The sequence below is a fragment of the Tupaia chinensis genome, unplaced genomic scaffold (assembly GCF_000334495.1).
Source record: "Tupaia chinensis unplaced genomic scaffold, TupChi_1.0 Scaffold000561_1, whole genome shotgun sequence".
NCBI classification, from domain to species: Eukaryota; Metazoa; Chordata; class Mammalia; order Scandentia; family Tupaiidae; genus Tupaia; species Tupaia belangeri.
The window spans coordinates 3817709-3827471 of record NW_006160074.1 but is presented as its reverse complement, the minus strand read 5'-3'; the positions used below and the strand labels follow the sequence as shown (position 1 = coordinate 3827471).

The following is a 9763-nucleotide window of genomic DNA, read 5'->3' as shown; positions in this document are numbered from 1 at the left end:
CTGGCTCAGGACCAGCAGGGGGTGTGGTGGCAAAGGTGCTGGATCCCACATAGCCCTCAACGCAGTTCAAATCCCACGTGTGTGCCCAAAATCCCGAAAGACGGGAGAAGGGACTGGTGTGGCCATCCCACTGGGGGGTAATCTCTTACTTTGTTTAGTGAGCGCACATGCCCTACAGCAAAAACTGGGGGGAAGGGGACAATCCTGGCCTAGAACCCAGTACTGGGCCTCAGTCTGCGGAGGCCAGGCCCACTCAGCGTGCCCAGGCCCGGGTTTTTCTCGCTGTCACACCAAGCTCGGTTGTGTCGGTGCTCAGTCCAGTGGCTCCCTCTAGTGGCAGCTTGTAGCACCCGGCACGCTGTGGGGCCCTAGGTGGCACAGCAGAGGGAAACTGCCCCCCCCCAGCTTTCTGGGAGCCCACCAGGCCCAGAAGGTGGGAGGCAGGAGCTGGGGCCACAATGTCCCAGAGCTTGGGCATGGATGACCTCATCTCCCCCCATCCTTCAGGATGGAGGGGCCTCTTCAGAGTCAGGCCTGGCCTGAGAGGAGGTGTCACTTAACACAAGGTGGCTGGGGAGCCCAAGGGGAGTAAAGGACATTTATTTCACATTCACACAGCTGTACATTTTCTATAAATAAAGTGGAGCTGAAATATTTACAATCACTTCTTGCCCCCCTCCCCCACGGCCGCCCTCCCCCTGCACCCCGTGCCCGGAGGTGCTGCCTGCAGGTGCAGACCCTCCCCACCCTCCCTGGCCCTCCGACAGAGCAGCCAGTGGTCCCTGGGACTCCATGGCCCCAGCTCCTCCGTCCTCCCTGCCCAAAGGCAAGGCAGCCCACAGGCGGCTGCTGCCGGCTGTGCGTCCTGCCACAGCTGCGTGGCCTCATGGCCAGTGGCCGGGCTTGTGGCCCATGGGCAGGAGCTGCCAGCTCAGGAAATGCACGAGGAAGCTGGGAGGTCCCACACCATCACCCAGCGGCTCCCGACTTCCCTGCCCTGCACAGCTCTCCTCTGGGGGGGCAGGCCCTGAGTTCCTCGCAGGCCAAGTGGAATCGCTCCTGGTGACCAGCTATGCCGGCCACCAAGGATGGAGCGCTGGACTCTTGCACTGGAGGGTTGTAATGCCCAGGACAAGGCCCAGGACCAGGACACGAGCTGTCTCAAGGATACACACGAATGGGCTCGCATTGGCCCGACACACACGCACGCACACTCTCGAGTCCTGTGGGGACAGTGGGCGGGTCTCCGGGAGCGGAGAGGGAGGCAGTGGACGGGGCTAGCTCAGCCCTGTGACAAGACATTCAAAGACACTCAGAGACACAGAACTGGGGACCATCGACCACGTGGAGGGACTGGCGAGGACGCACACACGGTCCACTCGGTCGTAGCAGCGTTGTGCACTGGGAACAGTGAGCGGCGACGGGCGCCCTCCCCGTCAGCTAGACACAGGCCGCGGCGGCGTTCGGAGGTCCTCCTCGCTGCTGCGGACCGCGGCCACGTAGGAGAAGAGACACAGCACGGAGTAGCAGATCTCGTGGGCCTAGGGGGAGAAAAAGCAGACGGATGGATGACGCCGAGACGCCGCCATCTTCGCACGGGGAAGACCTGCCCTAACTCTGGGCGCAGGCCTCGGGGCAACGCGGGGGCCCGTCCCCGTGGGAGAGGTCACCACACGTGTGTCTCCCAGGGCTGACGCCTGGTTTCAGCCTCAGCGAGCCACGGTATCTAGACCGAGGCCCCACTCACCCCTGCGCGCCCAGAGCCGCCCTCCTGTGCGAGGTCCCGGGGGAGCCCTGGCAGGCTGTGGCCTCGGGCGGGGTGGCACACTCACCATTGGTGTCTTGTACTTGTGGCTCACCACTTCTTTAATTTCAGGAACTAAAACCGGACGGGCAAGAGACAAAACAGAAAGTTCAAAACTAAAAGAGCCACAGGGCCATGCTCCCCCAGGCGGCAGCGCCCGGCACTGGGTCCCCGTCCCGCTGTGGCCTCTCTCAGTGGCTGTGGCAGCCTGGGCTGTGAAGGGCAGAGGCCGCCCGAGGCTTCGGCTGCAGTGGGCTCACTTCTCACTTGCTGGCTGTGTTCTACCCACTTGGAGAAAGCCCTGGGGTGTGCGGGGCTGGCCTCGCACTGGCCTGGTCAGCTACCATCCGGGACCTGAGGACCACAGGGGCTCCTCTGCATCTGGGTTGGGAAGAGAGAGCTGTCTTCCAGACTGTGCTTCACCTTGGTGAGCTCCCCGGGGGCCCCAGACTGGAAGTCTGGCCGTGTCAGACAAGTTCCTCTCCTCCCAGCCCCTACGCACAGGGTCCTGAGGCTGGAGGAAGTAACAGGACCACCCCCATCACTCCTTCCCCAGTGGCAGGAGCAGCCCGGCCTGCCTGTGTGAGGGAGAGCGTCAGACGGCTCTGGAGCAGACACCGAGCGGACAGGCGAGCACAGTGCCGGGGAGGGGAGGGGGAGCATCAGGCAGCCACACACACGTCCACAGCCCAGAATGCAAGACGAGTCCCCTGCCCCAGCCATGCAGGGCTTCTGCTTGGCCAGGGGAAGGAGGAGGGCCCCCAGGCCCAGCCACCCGCATGGCGCTTTGAGACTGGGCGCAGAGAGGCGCGGCGCCCCCTGGGGACTGGAAAAGGTAGGAAGAGCGCTGGCCACACCTTCTTCTGACCCTGGGAGGTAGAGTTAGGGAGACCCAGGATGGGCAGGGAATAAAGTCATCGAAGGCAGCGCAAGAAGCCCCGGGTCGTTCTCCTGAGTTGGAAGACTCCCCTAGGTATCTCTCTGGTAGGAGAGAGAAGGGAGCACACGGGAGAAAACCGGAGACCAAGGAGCCAGCAGGACGGCGGGGGAGTCAGGAAGGAAGGGGGAGAGAGGACCAGATGAGCTGGCGGTGCGCGGCCCGGGCTGAAGGGAGCCCGCCCACCCGCTGCAGGGCCCAGGGCAGGCCTGGGGGAGGCAGCAGCCGTCGCGTTACCTGCTGGAGAACGAAGGTTTTCATAGCAGCGATGAGGGGCACAAAAGAATGAAGCACAGACACAGCAGAACTCAAAGCCCCGTGGGCCCCACTCCAGCCCCGGTGCTCGCTGGGGGGCCTGGCTCCCTGCTTCCGTTCCCGTGCCCCCTGGGTGATGCCCCCTTGCTCCTGGCCCCTGGCTGGTATGCCTGTGATGCCCGAGCCCTGCCCGGCACGGAGGCCAGGGGAATCCTGGGTGGTGCCACGGAGGAGCACTGGGCTGCTGACTCTGCCCTAGAACCTTCCGACCACAAGCGGGCCTCGACCGACCTCGCTGTGCCTTTCCAGGACCACTTCTCAGCTGTCGTCTAAGGCTGCTTGCTCCTGTGACTGGCTGTCCTTGCCTTCGCTTGCACTTCTCGTCTCAGCGCTCCCTCTCCTCCCCTGTCACTCCTGCTTCCTCCTGACCTCTCTGTGGAGGGTCTTCATCTCCCTGGCCCTAGTCCCTCTGGAGCTCCGAGGTTTGAGTTACTGCCATGTGAGTCCAGACCTAAGAGCAAAATAGTGTAATTACCAAATTCCTCCAGGACAAAGACGCCTCGAACTGTATTGCACTTTTTAATGTGATTCAGCTCTATGAAAACCTGCAAGAGAGGGAGGGAGGGGGCGTAAGGCCCAGAGGCTTCACCCCTGCCCCACAGAGCCCGCTCTCCCAGCTACAGCCCCACCCCCACAGGGAAACCTAGTTCCCAAAGGGGGGACAGAGGCATCCACACACACACAACTCAAAGCGCTAAGAAGCGAAGACGGCAGAAAGGGCATGTACCTTCCGCTCCTGGCCGGAGGAGAAAGCATGGGAGAGAAATGAAGGCGTTAGTTTGAATGGTCAACCCGTCCCGAAGGCCCCGCTGCTGGCCCGGGCTGCCCGTCCGCACCCTCTGCCCAGGGCAGCGATCGTAGGACACTGTGCCCCAGGGCCCCCCGGCCCGTCTGGTCTCTACACTTCCATGCCTCCTCCTCCGGCGCAGAGGGCTAGCACGGCGCAAAGCTCCCCCAGGCTGTCCTTGGGGTGACAGGTGCTGGCATCTTCCTCGGAACAGGATCCAGAAGCTCCCAAGAAGTATGTGGTGGTGACAATGACGGCAACCATTTGCTGAGCACCTGTGCCTGAGTGCCACCGTGTCTGACACTACCCTGTGCACAGGTGAGGACGTGACCTGCCCGTGAGTGACGAAGCCGGGCTTCCATCCAAGCACGTCTGGACTCCAGAGTCCTGCCTGCCCTGCCCTGCAAAGTCCCCACTACCCCAGACGCACAGTGCCCTGGAGGGCTCGGTGCACGTCCTCACCTCCTCCTGCTGAGGGTAGGAAGTGGACCACAGGCCTCTCTCGTCAGACCGAGGTGAGACCGAGAAGTCAGGGTTTCCTGCCTGAGTCTGTAGGGCATCTCCTCGGGGGCCCGAGCCTTAGACTACAGACAGCTCGGATGTGCTCTGGAACCAGACAACGGCGTAGGCCCAGAGGGGGACGCTCAGGGCAGACGGCCTGGGCTCCCTGCTTCTAGGCATCATTTAGCAAGACTGTGTCTTCAGAATGGAGGCCACAGCGCTGCAGTGTGGTCACAAGCCTGCTGCCCAAGAAGTGTGGCACCTTCGTAGGCCAGAACTCAGGTTAACCCCTCTTGGACTGACCTGAAGGTCCCCGGGTTTGCTGCCACCCTGAGCCTCAGCCTGAGTATACACCCGGGGGCTGTGGGCAGCCTTTCCTGTTACACACAGGCTGCCCGCTGGGTTCCAGAGGAGGGACAGCTATGAGGACAGGTGGAGAGGGAGCCACAGGAGAGTGGACGGCCCCTCCCTGGTGTCTGCTGCCTGGCCGGCGGTAGCGTTCCACGCACGCGGATCGGGCTCAGAGCAGCTGGGAGAGGGGCCAGCACCATGGGGTGGAGTGGGGCGTGGTGGGCACTTGTGCGGAGCCTGGGCCATGCACAGACCCGGGAAGATGCGCTGACCTCAGAAGGGGATTAGCCTAAGGACGGTCTGGTGAGGAAACGGTAACACTGTGTTAAAAGAGCAAGAGGAAAAGTCAGCTCCTACAGTGGAGTCGGGGTGAGGGGAAGGTGGGTCCTGAAGGGTTCCCTCGGCCAAAGACGGGGCGTGAGGCCTGAGGAGCAGGGGACAGTGTGGGGCCACTCAGAGGATGGAGAAGAATGGGAAGAGTCGGCAGGAGAAGAAAAAGGCAAATAAACACACTCCAGAGAGGACGGGTACAAGCTACACACACACACACACACACACACACACATACACACACCGGAGATGCACGAGATCGGCCAGTCTAGACTCTCGAAGCGCGACCACCAAGCCAAAGCGCACCCCGGGGCAGAGGAAGGCAGAGCTGCTGCAAGGAGGGCCACGGGAGACGCTCCCACTCACACCGTGCCGAGTCCAACGGCGGGCACACGGCCCCGGCCCCCCAACTTCCCGCGACACCTTCTTGGTGCCTGGCGGTGGCCAAGGTCTTTGAACCCTGCCCCCTGCTCGCTCTCTCTCTCAGGCCCTGAGGATCTGATTCTCCCTCGAGTCCCTGAGGCCCTGACTCAGCTTGCTGGGGAGGCTCCGAGGGCCTGGACGCTGGTCCTCAGTACGGATGGGACCATGGGGCTCGGCCGCCTCTGCCACCCACCTGGTTGTGCATGAACTTGAGATTGATCCCTTCCAGGGTGACCTGCAGCAAGCCCCCCTCACCAGTCTTCATGTCCTGCACAGGGAACTCGCCCCCGAGCTCGGGTCCTGTGGTGAGGGAGGAGGCTGTCAGGGCTGGCGAGCCAGGGGTCCCACACCCCGACGCCTCGCCAGGCCTCTGGCGCTCAGAGGTGCAGCGCGGGGAAGGAAGGCAGGCTGTCAGGTCCCTCTCCTCACCCGGCTTGATGCTCTGCTGCCGGGCGGCCGCGCGCTCCATGCTGTCCTTCACGCAGTAGTACAGCTCCCGACACTGCGGCACGGGGGAGAGCGTCCTGTCACAGCAGCCTCCCGCGGTCCCCACCCTCTGCTCCAGCGGCCACGGAGGACTGGGGCCGATGCCAGGACCTCAGCGACCGCGTGGGCGTCCCACACGATAGCTGGAGGCCAACGTGTGGCTCCAGATGTCAACTCTGGGATTTTAACTTCCCAGCGAGAAACTCAAGGCTCGGCCCTCGACGCGGACGGAGAGCCTGGTACCTTCTTGGTGTAGAACTTGTTGAGCTGTGTCTCCGAGCCGTTTCTGCGCCACAGGCACAGCACCTTGGTCTTGGGGCAGTAGGTCATGTTGATGAGCTTCTCGTACCACCAGCGCTCGTACACCGTCCCGATGCTGCTCCGCAGCACCACGCAGTCGTCACACACCTGGGGACACGCACGGGGCGCTCAGCTCCTGCCTGGGCGTGCTCCCGCCGGGCGCACAGGCCTGGGGGCGGCCCCGCTCCCACAGCATCTCCACGGTCAGGCCTCCTGCCTCCTGCACGTGGCTCCCTATGTGGAGACACACACGGAGAGGCCGCAGGTGCCTGCCGGGACTGCTGGGGCATGGAGGCCCTGGAGGAGACCTGTGTGCCGGGCAGGGCTTGCTCTTCAAATCGGTCGGTGCTGTCCTCGCCTGCATTCCACAGACTGAGTGTTCGGAGAGTGGCTCATGCCTTTTTTTTTTTTTTTATTTTTGCTGTAGGTCGTGCACACTCACCAGACAGAGAGAGAGACCAAGAGAGGGGAAGCGATCCCCTCGCCTCCATTCTCCTCTCGGGATTTTGGACATACATGCACATGTGCTTGGCATGTTTCTCAAGTCACCAGGTCGGGGACTCACGCCACGCAGTCAGCTATGAGGGACCAGCTGCCTTAACTTCCACGCCACCTGCTGGCCACATGCCTCCCTTATAGGCTTAGGAGTCACCTCTGCCGACATCACAAAGGCAGGGGATTATGGCAGGCTTCCCCGAGGAGAAAAAAAAAAGGAGCCCATGCATTTTCTAACCCTGGCTTTGTACTATGTCCTATAAAAAAATATTTCTAGAGAAAGACAGAGTGAGAGGAAGAGAGAGAGAGGGGGAAAGTGAGAAAGTGAGCCACCAGATCCGGGACTCAAACCACAGTAGGCCATGTGGGAATCTAGAACTCTTAACCACCACGCCACCTGCCAGCCCCTATAAAAATATTCCCAAAAGTTGGTCACACACACGGCACATTAACAATGCCTACTGCACAAGTCGTGTGATACGGGGTAAGTTAAAGAGCCAAGTTCTGTCTGTCCTCTCTTCTTGTTCAGTGTTCTCCCTTGGGTGATCTTATCCATGCTTACAGCTTTGAATACGTCAGAAGACCAGGCAATGGTGAAGAGAAAATGCAACGCGACCCACATAGGCAAGGGCCTGGGTTCATGCCCTGGGACCTCCCGCAGCAGGCCAAGTGCACACATACCCAGGATCCCGGCCACCTGAGACTAGTGGTGGATTATGGCATGAAGGCCTTGTTGGAAGGGCTGTGTCTCTCTCACACAGGAAAAATAAATCAATAAACTTTGAAGGAAAAGACAACAATGACTGTGGGAGATGTTGTAGCATGATGGTTGAGAGAGATCGCCTGGGCTTTGATTCCGGCTTTGCCGTGACATGGCTGTCACCTGTGGAAGGTTAACCTGTGCCCACCTTTCCTCATGTGCAAGACAGGAAGAGTAACTTCCGTCAAAGACAGCTTTGTAGGCTGCTGTGAAAGCTAAACGGCTTAATGTGTGTAAAATCCCTAAGCCTGGGCTCCCCTCCGGTGAGAGGGAGTTCTCTACTTCAGGAAATCTGGAGAGGCTGACTTTCTAAAAGGAAAAGGGGAGAAGCACCCCGAAAAACAGCACACTCTGACTCCGAAGGAGTGATGTGAACACGACTCCCTTCTCAGCCACACTGGCATCCGTGTGTCTGCCTCAGAGTGCTCTCCCGCTGTTCGGGAAAACACGTTCAGAAGGCTGCGAATGTGAAATCAAGTTCAACCAAGCCAAAGGGAACAGGAACTGGTACCCATTCTTTCACCACCTTACACGGCAGTTGTAGCTGGCTCCTAGAATTACTTAGAAAAGACTCAGTTCAGAATTTTAGAAAACACGGAAATGAAGGCCGATTTCCTCTACAATCCTGGAGCAAGGCAGGCTGTACTCTATGACTCAAAAATCCAGATGCCACGAAAGAAATGACAGATTTGATCAGATAACAGTCAAAACCGCTGCAGAGCAAAGATACCACAGGCAACATCAAAAGACAGGGGAGGGGCTTGGCAACGGATCGTCAGACTGCCCCCATGGAAACCCGCTGGCCACCAGGGAGGAGGTGACCGTGAGGGTAACAGGAAGTACATGGCCCCACCTGAAGCATCCGTCCCAACACACTGCATCTGAAACTGATCAGACCTGCAGCGCAAGATACTAGGTCATATGAAATATGAGAGGCAAGGGGCTGGCAGAAGGCGTGGTGGTTAGGGGTGCTGGACACTCCCACATGGCTGACCATGGTTCGGGTCCTGGACCTGGTGGCTTGGTTTCTCTCTCTCTCTCTCTTTCTCTCTCTGTCTCTGTCTCACTATGGTCAAATTGAAAATAACTGTAATGAAAAATAAAGTAAAAAGGAAATAGTTTAAAGAAAAAAGAAATACAAGAAGCAAACACGTTAACATCACCAAGGAGATGCAATTAGTAAAAAATATAGAATGTGAGATACTCCACAGAGCAAATGACCCAATTTCTTCAACAGAATAAGTGGCAAAATGGGGGAGTATTTATTTAAAGATACTTAAGAGTCATATAGACCAAAATGACAAATGTACTGTCCCTTTGACCTAGCGATCCCACTTCAAAGAATTCTTACATATATACTCGTGCAGGTATGAAATTAATCATGCATGGTGTCATTCAGAGCAACCACTGGGGACAGCAAGAAACTGGCAACAGCCCAGGGGCCTGCATGTGCCAACTGGTGGATAACCACGGCACGGCCACAGCGCGATACCGCGGAGCTGTAAAAGGAAACTAAGTTCTCTATTCTGACAGGGGTTTCAGGGTGTTTAATGATGGAAGGAAGGTACAGATCAGCGAATACAATGTGTCACCTTTCTGTAAGAAAGGAGAAAATAAGAATATGTATTCTGGACCAGCAGACGGTGTAACGGTTACATCACTGGACTCCGATGTGGCCAACTGTAGTTCTAGTCTTGGAACTGGCAGTCTGAAAATCATGCCGGGCGCGTGTGCCCAAAGTCCCAAGAGGAGAATGGAGAAGGGACTGCGGTGTGGCCATGCCCCCTTGGGGGTGATTTCTTGCTTTCTGTCTCTGTCTCTGTGTCTCTCTGGCAAGCACACGGGCCCTATAGCAAAAATGTATCTTAAAAAAAAAATTGTGTTCTTATTTTACTGTTTGCATAAAAATCCACTGAAAGATACAAAAGAAACCAATGAGAAGGACTACCTAGAGGATGGAGGGTGGGAGACGGGGAAATTAAGTGGCAAAGGATAAGAATGCACACAGGCATCCCAATGGAAATTAAGTGGCAAAGGATAAGAATGCACACAGACATCCCAATGGAGACTCTCTCTCTCTCTCTCTCACACACACACACACACACACACAGGACATGTATATTGACTTTATTTATTTATTTTAATTTGACCAGAGAGAGAGAGAGAGAGAAAGCAAGCAAGCCATCAGGTCTGGGACTCAAACTGTAGTCAACCATGTGGAAGTTCAACACCCTTAACTACCACACCACCTGCTGGCCCATATATATATACTTC

The 9763-nt window shown here is 58.1% G+C and overlaps 1 protein-coding gene across 1 annotated transcript in view; it reads right to left on the bottom strand.

The window, feature by feature from the left end:
* Positions 1 to 586: 586 nt before the first annotated feature.
* MADD (MAP kinase activating death domain) overlaps positions 587 to 9763 on the bottom strand; it is a 50699-nt gene continuing 41522 nt past the window's right edge. The window contains 6 exon segments of the mRNA XM_027775437.1: positions 587 to 1541; positions 1833 to 1879; positions 3532 to 3601; positions 5642 to 5748; positions 5878 to 5950; positions 6178 to 6342. Coding sequence (XP_027631238.1) covers positions 1437 to 1541; positions 1833 to 1879; positions 3532 to 3601; positions 5642 to 5748; positions 5878 to 5950; positions 6178 to 6342 — 567 coding nt within the window. The 3' untranslated portion in view covers positions 587 to 1436.